The 16693-nt window shown below is 33.9% G+C and overlaps 1 protein-coding gene across 4 annotated transcripts in view; it reads right to left on the reverse strand.

Annotated features, from left to right (window-relative positions):
* LOC149075207 (uncharacterized) overlaps positions 1 to 16693 on the reverse strand; it is a 49422-nt gene that overhangs the window by 28420 nt on the left and 4309 nt on the right. For 3 of the 4 annotated variants that reach the window (XM_089242488.1, XM_089242487.1, XM_089242489.1), the window contains exons 3-8: positions 13594 to 13688; positions 10961 to 11092; positions 10566 to 10613; positions 5613 to 5759; positions 2973 to 3090; positions 2093 to 2229 (exon numbers count right to left, since the gene is read on the reverse strand). In XM_089242488.1, coding sequence (XP_089098614.1) covers positions 2093 to 2229; positions 2973 to 3090; positions 5613 to 5759; positions 10566 to 10613; positions 10961 to 11092; positions 13594 to 13688 — 677 coding nt within the window. Of the gene's footprint in view, positions 1 to 2092; positions 2230 to 2972; positions 3091 to 5612; positions 5775 to 10565; positions 10614 to 10960; positions 11093 to 13593; positions 13689 to 16693 lie in introns of those variants that run through there. The other variant, XM_089242490.1, reaches the window with a different exon arrangement.

Consider the following 16693-nt stretch of genomic DNA (forward strand, 5'->3'; position numbering starts at 1 on the left):
ATGCAAAAGAAAATTCAGAATTTGACATCAAATGAAGTGAAACTTCTTTGAATGTACTTGATTATACATTTGAATACTCTTGACTATAAAGCCTAGTTAAACAATAATTCTCCGTGATAAAACGAGGAATAATTTACTTTGCCAAGGCGTTCCAAGTGTTATCAATTTGTGTTACTATTTATCAATGAAAAATAATGAAAAATTAATCAATGAAAAATTAATAATGTAAAATAAGTTTTATATGAATTTGTTAGTATAGATTAATATTTTATTTTAAAAGTTTACATATTCATATTGTACAGTTTACATGATTTTATATTCCCTGCAATTAAGTTAGACATTATCAAATTTATATTCAAATGCGCACAATATTTTAATTCTTGGACTTCCTTTTTGCTGTAATAATTTTTTAAAACATACAATACTACAGGCGTACGCCAGGGGAAGGGGGTTAAGAGCAGAGATTATGGTGTATTTTTGCAGTAAGAAACAAAACACTTGAAAACAAAAAAAAACCATGAATCACCCCCCAAGAAAGTCCTGCTTACGCTATTGAACACACACACAGTATAGTACATAATAAATATGTATAAAGTAAGTATCAGCTTGTACTTAGAGGTTAGAAAATAGGAATGAGAGCGGGTTTTGATAAAGGGTCCCTTTAATGGTATGAGTGAGGTAGGAAGTGAGCATGTGTAGAACTCTGCCCTATCCAGCTTTTTTGTTATCCAGCCTGCCCTTCCGCCACATTAGGTTGGATAGTCTGGAGTCTACAGTATTATATTTGCTTGGAAAGATGATCAAAATGTCTGCTATGCATATCAAGGCATGCTTGCATAGAGTGGGTAATAATCAAATACGATACAACCAAGTGGTATAAAAAAAAGTCAATACAACATGAACTTCATCATTTAAGTCTATTTCTATAAAGAATGAGGTTTGATACATCAATCCCTTAAGCTATATTTCAACCTTTTGAGTCAATGGGCACTGTCTATGCCCAGCATCAAAATAGACCTTATATATGCTCCAACTCAAATCCTTTAATCCTTAAGGATTAGTATAATGGTAATTCTTGATTAGGAATATCAATCAACACTTTACAAGTACAAAATAAAGCACAAGCACTCCTGGTGTTTCAGTAAACAATGTTGTGCATCACTCAATATTAAAGACGTCTAGCTAGACTAATGAAAAGAAATCTAAGGAGGTCAGATCTGGCAATCACTCAGCAATATGCATAGCTCTGACATCATATAAATACGTTACTGCTACATGCACACACATACACACACCACTTTCTAGTATATACCAATTCATTAGAAATTTCTGAGAGGAATTTTTATGAGGAAGTCACTTAACACTTCTCTAGGCACCAGATATGACATGATACATTTTTTCTTCGTATTTGCTTCTAAAATTATGGGTCCTAGCAGTACAGTTTTTAGACAATTTATTTTTCATTATTTTATTTAATATGAATGCTTACATAAAATAAGATAATAAAAAAAGAAAATAAAGAAAAACATTTACATAAATACTTATTATAATTATGAGGCATCACAGGACAATAGTCCTTTCTGGTGGCAGAAGGAAACCGTGATCCTGTGTGACTAACAAATGATGGTTGACATCTTTTCCATTATCAATTCAAAAATGCAAATGCATATATTTTGGCTGTGGATACAATTATTGCTCATTGAGTTGAAAATAATAAAATGTAAATATTTAATTTTTTGAAATTTTATGATTCCTTCCTTTCTAAACAAAGGCAAGAACCATTTAAACTTTTATGAAAATAATGATTAAAAAAAGTTTGATTGAAAACACTACACCTTAATAAAAGCCACAGATTTCTGTAAAAACTATAAATGTTGATGTTCATTTAACAGAAACTACAGCAAGTTGAAATTGGTTAAGAAAATCACAACATCTTTTATTTTTAAAGACTTCTATGCACTTGACAAACTGAAAGCAAGTTTTTTCCACTAAGTCACAAAACATAGACAAGTTGTTTTTTTTTTCACCAAGTAAATAAACCTATCAACATTTCACAAAATTTACTCAATAAATAAGTGATTTTGAAACAAACCATTAGCCGGTGTATCCTTATGACATCACCCACATTTGCATCGATGAGGTCCTCTGTTTTACCACCAAACAGTGTACATGCGAAATCTGACCCAGTTTCATCACAAAGACGCAAATACAAATTGTATGACTTTCGTACTGAAATGGTGAATAAGTTATTACGTTTAGAAACAAATAATTCATTCAATACCGGATGTGTATCCTGCATCAAATGCATAAATACAAAATAAAAGCACAAACTTGCATTTTGCTAGTACTGGAGTTGGAGTTCAATAGAACCTTGACTATCTGAGTCAGTTTCTGTCATAACTAGCCTAATACTTCTCTACGCATTGCTCAACAGTTAGAATACTAGCATGTCTAATCAATTTCAACTTATTGAAATGCAATACCAATTCAGATACTAAGAAAAAAAAGTAGGGAAAATATAGAACTGAAGTAAAATTTTTATGATGGTATTAATAATGATTTTTTTTTACAACCTTAGCATCTCAGCAGTGTCAGGCTAGTTGTGATGCAGGCCCCAAGTCGGCACGATCATTTGGTCGATTGTTAACAATCTGTTTTCTCCAATGACTGCCAGCAGCAGGGTCCCTGAACTGGGATCTCTGACGCAGGCCGGATTTTCCCCATGCCCTTCTATACGGAATTTGTAGTGTGTAAAAATAAAAAAAAATATAAGAATCATCTCAGGATAGAGCCCAACCCTTGTAGGAGCAATGACGACTGCAAAAATTATGTGCCAAAAAGTGCTATAAATTTAAACTTTTATTTGCCATTACCATTGGTTATACTATCTAGAACTTAGGACAAAGTTAAACGAACATAAAAGAATACGAGGGTTGGATAATCCAGGTTCAACGTGTAAAAGAACAACTCACCTTTATTCAAGTGCATACTGCAACTTTGAATAATTCCATACACATTATATTTGGGATCTTCCCCTGATTCTAAAAGCTCTCCTAATTTTGTATACTCATAACTTCTTCTTCCAGTTTCCTGCATGCAAGGAAGATAATAATTACGACTGGAAAATTATAAAAAAAAACTATACAACCAACTTCAAATGTCTGAGAAGCACAACTTCTACTTGTGAGAGAGAAATCATGCGAATACAACCTTATAGTGCACATAGCCATTACAATAAGTTTCTTCCTACACAGCATTGTTAGCACACCAACCTCTTCATGAGAGAGATGAAAGAAAAGCCATATCAAAATTTCGCGAGCATAAAATGACCATGGTGGGACTAAGGGTCAATGATTAAACATATAAAATGAAAAAATGTTTTTCAGACAAAATCTGTTGTCACAAAATTTTTAATTAAATTTTATTCCCTATTCAAGTTTAAAAAAATTTAAAAAACTCTGATACATTGTGCCAATCCTGTTGTATTTTATGAGACACCAATTTGTGAAGCACAAATCTTTTTCATAACTATGCAATGAAAAATGAATTCTTTATAGCAGCGCCAACCATTTATTAGGCAACTGATGTTTGAGCATTTTTTAAATGTATGGGTGCTATTTTAAGAGAAACTCACAACAACATTTATTTTTTTCAACATTGAACTGTTAAAAAAAAGAGGGGAAGGAGATAGTTTTGAATTCAATATTAAGATTCAATTTGGAAAGGAGCAATGTGATGATTAACCCCTCCCACTTGCACATTCAATTGTGTGGGTGTGCATGCATACCTAACATGTTTTCTTGCTTCATACGTTCATAGCACATGACAATTCGTAAATAATTTTCACTGGAAAGCATTTGAAATTTTATTTTTAACATGATTGCTTGAATCTATTGAATCTATACAAGTACTCGAATCTCTTCTGAACAATGTGAAACATCACACAATATATGAAAATTATCAAAACTGGGACAACACTGGGTAAAGGAAACATATCACAGAATGATACATGAATATATTATTTATCTTATATACTCAACCATATTTGATGATATTATTTAAAGTTAAAATTTTACGACAAAAATCACTCCAAGAATCTCCGATTCAGAGACATTGAATGGGCGAACTTTTCGTTCGTAACTAGTAATTAACCAATATCTGAGACTACTTAAGTTTTACAAGAACTCAGAAACATTTTTTGGACCTTCAGAATCCATGAAATTATCATGAACACAAAAAACAAAGTTTATATGCAATTATTATTCCTTCGTAGACATTTTTTCTGAAATAATTTGGATTGACCAAAGAAAATATACCCACCTTGAAATATCATGTTTAAAAACTGAAACTATTCTCCAATCTACTGGTTTAGATAGCATATTTTATTTAGAAAAATAAAATATGCTAGAAAAATGCATCTTTGCTGAAAAATAAAATCTGGAACTTCTTTTAACATGCATAATCTAAAATACCTAGTTCAGATCCAAAAACTTCATAAAAGCCAGAAATCATAAAGTGGACATAATTTCAAGCCAGAATTAACTAAAAATAATTATATAATTTTGATTATTGCATGCAATATCAAAAAAAAAAAAAATTATTGCAGAAAGGGAAAATGTTTATGCTTAATGAAAAATCATTTCTCACAACAAAAATTTCCTTTGAGGGAGTCTTTGAAGAACAATATACATATAGGCCTATAGTAAAACCTGGGATTGTGAGTATCTTAGTTTACTATGAGCATTTTACAAGACCAGCAAAATTTGTAAACAAATTTTGAATCATGAAACTTGTAAATCAAAATTTGTTTACAAATCAATTGATTACAAGTTTCTCCCTTGATTACATTCTCCCTTGTTTATCAAATCAAAATTTGTAAACAAATTTTGATTTGATCCTACAATATGAATAGTTTGTATATCAAAGTCTTCTAGATGGGGGACTGGTCTAGAAGGGTGTGTGTATACACTTTAGCTGTGGAGCTTCACTTGATCACAACTGAACTTATGGTTTTCCTCTTTCCCTCACTGTGGGCCCGGGCCTTACAAGTTCTGGGCTAAGAGCAGGAGAAGATCCAGAAGGGGTGATCACTCTTCCCACAAATTGGTTTGTACCGGACAATGTTATGAACCTACACAATTACTAGCCCCTCTTGACACATCACCCTGGATAAGCACCTGGCGAAGAGCCAAGGTTTTCCTTTTTAAAGGCACTTTTCTTATTTTAATTAGAGGCAAGAAAAAAATAATACTGTATGCATTGTGTAATAGACTGTTTTATCCTCTTGTTGTGTGCTAATGCAAGCAAGGATTTTAAAAAGTTAAGCCCCCCCCTACTTTTAAAAGTGGACTTGTGTCATTTGTGTCACCATTTCTTATGGGAAACTTTGCTTTGATATACAAGTGTTTTTGATTATGAGTATGTTTACAGAAAAAATTATGTTGACAAATCAGGGTAAAATTGTATATTTTTACAAGAACCCAGAAAAACCCCCATCCAACTAAACCTTCATTATAAAATTTATTGCTCATGGTTATAGGAAAAATTGATTTCTATTAAAAGTTACATGTTTTTGTTAAATGCAACTTCAACATGATCAGAAAACTACTTGCAGGTATTGGTTCAGCAGCACCATTTGAAAGATTTTCATCTTCATTGTCTTCATTTTCGTCATCACTATCACTGTGTTCTTCAGAATCTTCAAGTTGCATCTCTTCATCTACGTTATTGTTACTTTCTCTTTCTGGTTGAATTCGTGGCTATAAATATAGAAACTAAACAATTCATTCAATTTAAACTTGAATTATTAACAAATCAAAACTTCAACAGATCATACACTCAGATTCCCCTTTTCCAGAGTGGAATTTCCAGACTTAAAACTTTGTGAAACTGAAACACTGTTGATTCAAGTAGAGCAAAAATCAGCAAAGAAACTGAACCGGCAAAGGTACTTGATGACTTTTCTCACTTATCAAGGATTGACTTAAGCATGGAAATAAATTACCTTTTTGGGCCAGACAATATACTAGGAAATCGCTATATGGAGTAATATTTTGTCTTTTCACTATCTTTCAATCGTTTTGGCCACTGAAGAAGGAACTTCATACAGTTCCAAAACGCATCTAGCTGTTGTTCTCTTCGAATTTTGGGTTTGCTGATGTTGTTTCCCTAATATATTGACCTTCAGATAAAAAAAAAAAAAAAAAAAAAAAATATATATATATATATATATATATATATATATATATATAGACTTATGCATGGTCAAGCTGGTGTTATTCTGTGATCCTATGTGTACTTTTTTTCTTTTTTTACTGAGCACAACTCAGGTCTATCGCCCTGGACAATTTACTACCTAGTGAGTTGTGCCGTAAGTGTAAGTATGTGTACCCAACAGTCTGAGTGTGTGTCTAGTGTTGTGTGTGATTTTTCAGTGCTGCCATCTATATCTCAGAAGTGAAGTGAGTGAAGTGTAATGACTGAATATCTGTACTGTTTTGTAGGATTGTTGCTCTCTGTGGCGAGACTTTTTAACGGGGAGATTGGCTCGCATTTGCGCCTTGAAGTTGGGAACCACAGAAAACCAACTTCAGCCGACCACCACTGTGGTGACGGTGGGGCTCGAACCCGGGTCCCCGCGATGTGAGTCCATCACTATGACCACTCGACCACCACAGTGGCTCCTATGTGCACTATCATAGGAGTGATAGGATCACTCTATCACTCCAATCTATCCAAAAATTACATTGCACATTTCACCTTAACCTTTCAAGTATAATTGCAAATAATATTCATAAATCATGGCTTCATAAATTCTTAATTAAAAGTTTTCAATAAAATATTGTCAGAAGAAATGCTCCCCGTGATCGATTGCAAAATCATAAAAAAATTTTTAATTTTAAAATTAAGGAAACATTTTATGGATATCATGCTGAGGTAAACTAGAAAAGAAAAGTCATCTTGTCTCCACCGGGGGACGTTTTTTTATTATTTGACAAAAACACAACAAGTGAAAACTGATACAAAAGACAAAAACAGAATAAAAAACTGGTACCAACAGACAGAAATAGAAACAAAAAACATGTAAATATATAGATTAGGAACCCTCACTGTGACCCCAAGTGACTAAGGTGTCCTTCTACAGCAGGTCTACAAAAATAATCTATTGTCTGTTGGCACATGGCAACCATCATTCATTCAAGGATTTTTTAAATTTATTATTAAAATAATCTTTTATTTTTCTTTATTTCAATATCAAGTAGCACAATGAATTACTTAATATCACGTTAGGTACATTTACATTCTATCTTATCAGTGTAATTGGTATTACATGAATTTTCCTTTCCCTCCCCCCTTTTTTGATCAATATATAAAGTTTGAAATATATTCATGCAAAACATATAAAAAACTATTCATATTTACACAGATTATTATACAAATCTGAGCAATACTTAAAAAAAATTTCAACCTTATATTTTTAAAATATCAATAACCTTCAGATTTTCTAAAACACATGGATTATAACAATAAATGGAAAAATTTGGAGTGCAATTGCTACCTACACACAAAATGTGCACCATAATTTTGAATGATGAATGTTAATGCAAAGCACAGTGGAAAATGTGTAAATCGCACGACCCACTGTAAACAGGCCAAGGTGAACCGAATGGTTTTCTGTGCTATCCATCCTTTTTTAAGAGATTTGTTAACATTTTACTGATCAATACCTGTGTAATAATTTCTGAAAAATTAAGCACTTTCATTTCTAGCTCTTTGCTCAGCAGCTGTGGTCAGAGCAATGGACTCACAACGCGAGGTCCTAGGTTCGAACCCCACAATGGTGGTCGGCTGAAGTTGGTTGTCTATGGCTTCCTATCTTTGAGGCGTGAATGTGAGCCAATATCCTCTTTGAAAAGTCTCGCCACAGAGAGCAACAGACCTACAAACGATACAAATATTCAGTTTACACTTCACTTCTGATACATAGATGGCAGCACTGAAAAATTAGACACAACACTAAAAGTACGCACCGAGACTGTTAGGTACACACACTTACACTTCCAGCACAACTCACTAGGTAGTAAATTGCCCATGGCGATAGACCTGAGTTGTGCTTGGCTTGAAAGAAAAAAAAAAAGAAAAAAGAAAGGTCTTTGCTGAGAGCATTTTAAATATTGTTTATGCCTCTTCATGCCTTAAAAATACAGAGACAATCGAATGCTACTGGGTAGCATCAGAATTACAAAATCTTGAATAGGCATATGTATCCAACTGCTTTGTAATGCAACTGCTACCTACACACAAAATGTACACCATAATTTTGAATGATGAATGTTAGTTACCGTCCAAGACCATGAAGTAGTAAATACAAAATTATTTTTTCCATCCAGACAGAAGTTTTTGACAACTGCTGTACTTGTTGAACCATTAAACCAATCAAATGAAAAATTAATAAATCAAATGGTCCACATACACCCCTTCCCAAATAACTCTGAAAATGATACAATTTCTGCTTTGGCAGAATCATTAATTGCAAACTACAACATTTTTAATATTTGGCAATATATCAATGATTTACTGCTCAATTTAAAAACCAATTACACAAATTTGTTGATACGATTTCGTAGAAAAAATAGGACAAAAAATCAAAAAGTAGAACGAAACCAAGAAAGTAGGACAAGTGGGAGCCCTGAGTGCAGAATATAATAAGGATTTTCGTGAAAAAAAGTTAGCTTCACACAGAATTTAAAGAAATGATAAAATTTAAAAGCCAAATGGAAAAAACGAGTAAAATATAAAAAAATACTTTATTTACTTAAACAATTTCTCAACATAATAGCATGTTGATAGATTAAAATTTTTCCTTTTCCCACTGTTTTCTCAGCATGAAGTCTGTTACACTATTTTATATACAAATCATGAGTCGCTTTCAGAAGTTCCTTCCGCATCTCAATTTTTTTCACATTTTTCATGCCCTTGAACATAAGATTTTGTGACTTATTCCATTAATGCAATGGATGGACAGATTTTTCACTGTTCGAACAGACTTTTGTTAACACTGAACTCTCTTTCACTGTCTGCATTACCATGTGCTGAAGATAAAAAAACCTTCACCAAAACTGCCAAAATTTTGAACTTTGGGCTGCTTTCAAGGTTGCAGTTTGAATATGTCTGCCCAATATCTATCTACCTGTTCTCTGAACTGATTTCCCTTCTTGTAATTCTTTGCATTGCAGTGCAATCTATTCATTGCACATAATCCATAGTTCTGTTGGTGATACAATGTTAAACAACATCCAAGCAATACCTGAGGGAGTAATGTACCATCCCAGTAATGCACGAGAGGGAGTGTGAAAAGCAAGAAGAGGGTGCGAACATTTCATTCTCTCCAAAAACATGTTTTGGAAAGGTAGGACATTAATATAAAAAAGGTATCTCACAGAAGTTATGTAAAATAAGCACATGCTCCTAGTACAAACTCCTTCCTTTGACTATTGTTAAGAGCATGCTCCTCCCCCATCAATGCAGGGGCAGACCGTGCAGCCATATTGGGTGCCGCTCTAGGAGGGGTGTCAAAATGGAGTTGAAAGGGGGGGGGGAAAGCTTTGTCGACCAAAAAATGTGGCCAGTAGTACCAAAAATAGGTTCCGCATGGGTAGACATTTTTTCCTTGAGCCGCCCCTGTTCGCCAAATCTGGATTTTTGCGATGTAAAATTGTCACAATCAGCAACTGCAGACGATAACCACACGGCCGCTTAGTGGCTAGATGACAAAACTATGGATATTTTAGCTGGAATTTTTACAGATACCATTTTTTCCCAACGATCTCTGAAAAAGTTTAGTAATTTGAACGAGTAAACTAATATCATTTTCGATTCTTCACAAAGGCGCATTGTGGGAAATAAAGGAAATTTATGCCGTAGATATGTTGTCTTTGAATGCAGGTTGGTAGCCCTGAAATTACAGTTATTCTCAGAGTATATAACCCGCAGGATAAAAAACTGTCTCTGAAATAGGAAAATTTGGCATATTCATTCAGGGACTTTGATAGCCTGCGGGTTATACCAATAACAGTACAGGACTTCATACTTCAAGGTAGTAGAACCACTTTCCAAGGTAATTAGATAACGCGATTGTGGTAGATGGCTAGAAGTGAAAAAAAACTTAAGTTCCCCCTCCGTACCCTTTTTCCGTTGTCTCGGAAAGAACGAGTCCTGTGAACAAAATTTTCACATGCTTCTTTTTCCTAAATCCAGGCTATTTGATACACTACATTGCATTAGCGATACCTCCGCGAACCACAAACAAGAATTGGTGCAAATGTGCATGGATTTGGCACACCATGTAGCAAGAGAACCGTTTCGGCACAGCTCTTGTATCCCTGTACATTTCAGACTTCCAGGTTGCCATAAGAAGTTCATTTTAATATGAGGAAAAAGACACAAAAAAAAAAGCTGAAAAAATTGTAAAAACACTGAAAACTTTTCGGATGATCTAATAAGGTGTTACATTTTTTTGTTCAACACCAATTCATCATGACTGAATGCTGAGAAAAACTACTCACATTTTTCAGAATTTCCTTTCCATTGCTGAAAAACTTTTGCTGAGCAAACTGGAAGAAAATCAAACTTCTGTTACTAAAAAATATATTCTTCATAAAACATGCATGAACTGAGATCAATAGAAAGGAATACAGTCTTTATAAGACAATATATTTTTTAATACAACAAAATTTTTGCTGGAACATCATTTGTTCTCATTAATTTATTCTAGGTTAAACATTATTTCTCTACTTTTTCAAGTAATGAAGTGACTTTGTTACATGGAGACATAATTGTAATTAAGCATTTGAAATGCTTGGAATCTGTCAAAGGTGAAAATCGGAGGAAAAAATGGTTTTTATTAATTTCACAAAGTAAGTAAATCATTGTGAATGAAAATTTGCGATTGTTGTCTTACCCAAACTTGTGGACCCTCTTCTCCTGATGGAGAGACCATAGCAAGAACCTGAACATTGAGAACTTCAAAATCATCCTCGGGATCCATAAAAACAAGCTCTTCCACATGGAAATTACTCAAAGCCAACATGCTCTAGATATATTAAAAACCAATTTTCTCAAATACACAAAACCACATGAGAAATCAATACAAGCACAAAAACTTAAGTACTGTTGAACAGAAAAATATTTTGAACAGTGTTAACGGCTTTAACTTTGTTATAAGCAGGTTTAACAATAATGTGATTTTTCCAAGTACAGTCATAACTCAACTTATGTCACCCACACTTACATCGTCTCAGCCTAAAAATGATTCTTTGCACAGAGCTTGAATGCTTTTGATGTCACATTCTTAAAAAGTAATGTTTTCCCATGAAAGTCACATTAGAGACACAAAAATAGATAAGAAAAAATAAGGGCAACCATAATTTATGGACATTTTCCTGCCATTTGGCCATCCCAATTTTTTTTATGCGAGTGATTTAGAGTTGGTAGAAATTAATGCAGTGAAACCTCACTATAATGATACTTTGATATAACAGCAAATCTTTGACAGCAATATTTTTCAAGTCTTATTTGGAAATGCCTATAATCTAATGTCAAACCACCACCTTTCAATATAAAGATAATCCATCTACAATGATGTTTTTTCTTGGTCTCAGAGTATTGTTATATCAAGATTTCACTCTGTACACTATGATAGTTAAACTTAACAGATTATGCCCATCAGATTTGGATGAGAAACTTAGTTGGTTCATCATTTTAACAATATATTAGCGAGAAAATTTACCTCAACTTGCAACTTTTTTGAAAACAAATTACTAATTTGAGGTATCGCTGTAAGTGTAGTTGCCTATTTACAATTTACTTGTTATTGTTAAAAATTACAAGTCCGACAGTAACAAAATAGAATGATAAGAATTATAGTATGAGCAGTGCCTTGGCATCAGTATCAGTACATCTCACTATTGGTTCAAATCAAACCAACATGCTCTGGTGTTGTGAAAGAAGCTCAGTACATACTGTGCTAAAATACGAGATGATCACATGACCAGATAACTATTCACAGATATAGAAGTGCTGTATTATGTGTGTGTGAAAGTCCAGCAGCTAAGCTCCAGATTACGAAAAAGTCGAAGCTACTTGATTCCACTCTCATACCTCTGTATAGGCCTATCTATATTAATTATAACCTTTATATTAAATGTTGTGTAATCAGTGTAGTTCAACTTGGAGTCAGATGTCAGCCAAAACACCATAAGCCTATTCATTTCTCAAATACCAAGTTGTAAATTTTCAAATAAAACAACATATAATTTAAATTATACAGAACACCCTTTCAATGACAAAACTAAATAAATAAAATAAAAAAAGAATAATATAAATGCAAACAATGAAACTGTAGACGTATAACTAACCTGTTGGAACCAATCATAGTTATAAGCCAGCGATTGCTCATAACTGTTTGTCTATGATTATGCTTATGAATGCAGCTGCACCCCAATACAACAAACTCTGATTAAATGAATTTCTTGACTTAAGGCAGTTTTTTTTAAAGTTTCTGTGCATTATTTGTGTTAATCACAACCTAGATATAATGATTTTCTTCAATTCAAACAATAATAATTTTCCCAGGGCCATATTTAGTCCAAGGGCGTTTATGCAATTTATCATTATATGGCTTAGAGGGTGGGTCGCAATGAATTTATTAAAGATAAATTTAGAGTGTTTATAGCCTTCAAATAACATTGATTATTAACATAAATTGATTATAATAACATATAAAGGTATTTTTTCCGGAAATTTCAATTAAAAAAAGTAATTTTTGATTGTCGGGGGGTGGGGGGAGGGCACAAATTCCCCTATGCCCTCCCGTGTACGTCTCTGATCCCACCAATATGCATTAGGATTCAGAGGGGCAGAGTTGATGAAGAAATTTTGCTGACAAGGGGGGAAAAATGGCTAAAAATTTGCTTGCGTAATACTTGAATGGCCCCTTAACTGATTCCTTAAATTGGGGTTCAACTGTATTTTGATTTTGATCAATTAAAACCCTTTGAAAGGCTCTGATCTTGAGTCAAATCCTTTGAAAACAGACTTAAAAATTTACAAGAAACCTTCTAAAAACAGCATGGCCCGATGAGTAGAGTCAATGCCTTTCTCTCCCCCCCCCACCCTTCCTGTCAGCAGCAAGGATGACTAGCTGCTATTAGGGACATAATATTATGTGGACATATCTTTTTTTTAAATGAAATATCCTGAGCTTGTCAATACTAAAATAAGAGGCAAGATATCTCGCTAATGCCTCTTATAGGGTTAAATACCTGACTGCCTGGAAAATTACATCTTAGATGTACTGATTACTGGTGCATTGACAAAGCAAATTAATTATATTATGATTTGGGATGGCTGTACCAATAACCCGGGATTCGGTTTGTCCATACCATATAAATAAGTTTGAGGCTGAAAAAGCAACAATATGAGGTGCTTTAGCGGAAAACACTAACAATAAAATACTTTTTAAATGCAGCATAGTTTTATATAAAAAGACATGTGCAAATGAATGAAATAATTAATCCAACAAACAACACCTACCCCTTTACCATGCTTGGCAGAAGCTTCAGCGAGGGAATCAAAAAGAAACACAGTCAATACAGGTTCATTTCCACCAGCTGCATTTGGCTGAAAAGCTGCAATGACACTAATGGTTTAATTTATTTACATCTATGAAATTAATTTTTAACATACAGTTAAAAAACATTTCATTCAACTTAGTCATTCTGCAGTAAGTTAGCTGGTATGGTTAACTAGCATAGGTCCTTATGGACAAAGTTCTGTGCTAGTTATTACAGGAATCAATCTCCCCACCAGAGATTCCCACGTCTATAAAAATGACACGGTCAATTAATTTTAGACATGCCTTCTGTGACGTACAGTAAACTCAAATTATCTGGATCACTTAAAAAAAAAGAAAGAAATCAGAAAAATCCTTATTTTAAAAAATTAATATCTGTGAATGATAAAGTGTGTTAGTGCAGCGATAGCAGATGATGATTCACTAGTCTTGTCATTTTCAATGGCTACACTGAAATATGAAAGTAATGGCAGTGAAAAGCAAGAGGAAGAAGAGACAGAAAAAAAAAAGACGAAAGTGTCATTTGAGGACGTAAGAAACAGCTGGTGAAGTGTTTGATTGTCTTGACAGCGCTAAAACGGATGGAGAAGCCGCCTGAGTATGACCATCTACAGCTACTCACCTGCAAGAAAATGCAACACTTGGCCACATGGAAACAGGTAAAAACATCGTCATTCATCAACATTACATACTAAAACAAAATTTGTTCTTTTTACTAGGAAATAAAATTTTTTTGTCAATTATCCAATTATCTGGATGGGCTCTAGTTTCACCTGATCTGGATAATTGAAGCTCTACTGTACAGTCAACCCTCACTTTACTAACGGCTCAGTTTGTGAATAATTTGGTTTAAGAACTAGTATTGATTTATGAACACACAAAAAGGACTGAATCTTGAGGGAAGGATGTTTCAGAAGTCTGTGGTCACTTGGCCATGTTTTATTTTTGAAAGAAAAGTTGGTTGAAAAATTTAATTTAATCTGAATAATGTGTTCCGCACCCAAATACAACTCCCATCACTCACTCTGAGATCTCCGTGGATCTCAGCAGTTTATTTCAAATTTCAAGATCCGTACATCAGAGCACTTTTTCAAAAATTTTTTACAATAATTTTTGGCATAAATCTAACACACTTAATGACTTCTCAAAACATTATCTTAATATTTTACTTTGTGTATTGCATTTGCTATCATTGACAAAGCTTAACAGCAAATATTTTACAGAACTATGAATTTGGCTTGGAGGATATTGTGGCCAGATTGTCTTGGGCAAACATTTTGATGGCCTCTGCATCGTTTCCATTTTGTCTCTTTCATACGGTGGTTATTCTTTCAGTAACTTATTATTTTGATGATTTCTATTAGTTTCACATTGTGCACAGGAGCTGCTGCAAAAATCCACACTAGAAAACTTCAGGATGATAGGAACAGATTAATTAATTTTACATTGATTCTTATGCTAAATGGTATATGAACAGACTCCAGGAATGAATTAAGTTTGTAAACCGAGGGCAGACTGTATTTATAATTGATAGCCCAGCTTGTTCAAGAACTCAGCATCATGAAATCAGTTCCAATTTGTTTAGCACAAGTTTCAGTGAAGAAAATTGTAGTTTTTGGCATCCACAGTTAGATTTTGGGTGAAATAATTCCATGCTTTGCATATATTGTGTCTGCTTCCTCTTTATTTCCCATGAGAGGGTTGGGTTGCAACACAAGCACTATTACTAGCCATCAAAAGTTAAATTTTCTATGATGTCACTAGTAAACCTAGCAAATTAGAACAAAACTAAAACCAAATGACAATTTAGAAGCCCCCCCCCCCTCCTTCTGTAACTCCCATAAAGTGAAAACATAACACAAAGACAAAGGTTTGGATACAACTCAAAGTACAGAAGGTTCAAGTATGTGTGTGAAAAGTTAAAATAAAACTTCAAAGTGTTAAAGTAAAGCTAAAGTTCATTATAATGACTAAGCTATGTCTTAGAGAATCTCGCTATTACAAGTGATTCACAATTGATCATCAAAAAGCTAATGTTAAATATTAGTTTGTAGCAAGTTCAAAATTATGAAGCTTCCGTTATAATACTAACTTCTGCTACTTCAAGTGATTAACAGAAACTGCCGTGGTGGTTGAGTGCAGGACCTTCATTTTAACTTTTTCCATGGGGGGGGGGGGGCAAAGCACATGTACTCAATGTATGTATGTATATACCATTTTTAGTGTATTTTCAAAAGCCGGGGGGGGGGGGGAACAACGGCCCCCTGCCCCTCTAAATGACGGGCCTGGTTGAGTGGTCATAGTGACAGACTCTCATCACAAGGACCCGTGTTTGAACCCCACCATCGCCACAGAGGTGGTTAGCTGGCGTTGGTTTTTTGTGGTTTCCAACTTTGAGGCGAATGTGAGAGCTGATCTCTCCATTAAAAAGTCTCACCACAGAGAGCCAACAATGGTAAAATCTTCAATTGTTACACTTCACTCATAGTTAGAAAAATTGATGGCACTACACATAACAAGCATTACACAGAAACAACTTTACGTTAGGTTTACAACACAGACATTCCAACATGTACCAATTCGTTAGAAGTTTCGCAGAGGAATATGGACGAGGTGCATGTGAGGTTTAGCAGTAGTAGTAATTAACAGTAATCTTTCTCTGTCAGGGTTTGATAGTAACTTATGTCATTTTGGAATGACCAGACACATCATGCATAGAATATACGTTAGTATTAGAGGAAACATTTTATAGAGTCCATGAAATTGAGCAATGAGATAATAATAGAGAATTTCAATTGTGTAGTCGGCTAAATTGTTTTGAGAAATGAAATTTTAGGCAAAAAAAATGTTTAAGAGAATCAACTGCAATGATTCAAATATCAATTTCACAATTGGAGAGAAAGAATCCTGTTCATTCGCTAATATCAGAACAAAATTATCTAAAAGACAATTATGATGACAAGTCTATTGTAATGGAAATTTCTTCTGTAATTTTCAGCTGTTGTAACAGACTTCTACGGTATTTTGTTAACAACTTTAAGTGGAAATTGACAAAATATA

This window comes from Pholcus phalangioides, unplaced genomic scaffold (assembly GCF_987345545.1).
Source record: "Pholcus phalangioides strain wild (caught in Gottingen) unplaced genomic scaffold, Ppha-v1.0 ptg000015l_1, whole genome shotgun sequence".
In the NCBI taxonomy this organism is placed as follows: domain Eukaryota; kingdom Metazoa; phylum Arthropoda; class Arachnida; order Araneae; family Pholcidae; genus Pholcus; species Pholcus phalangioides.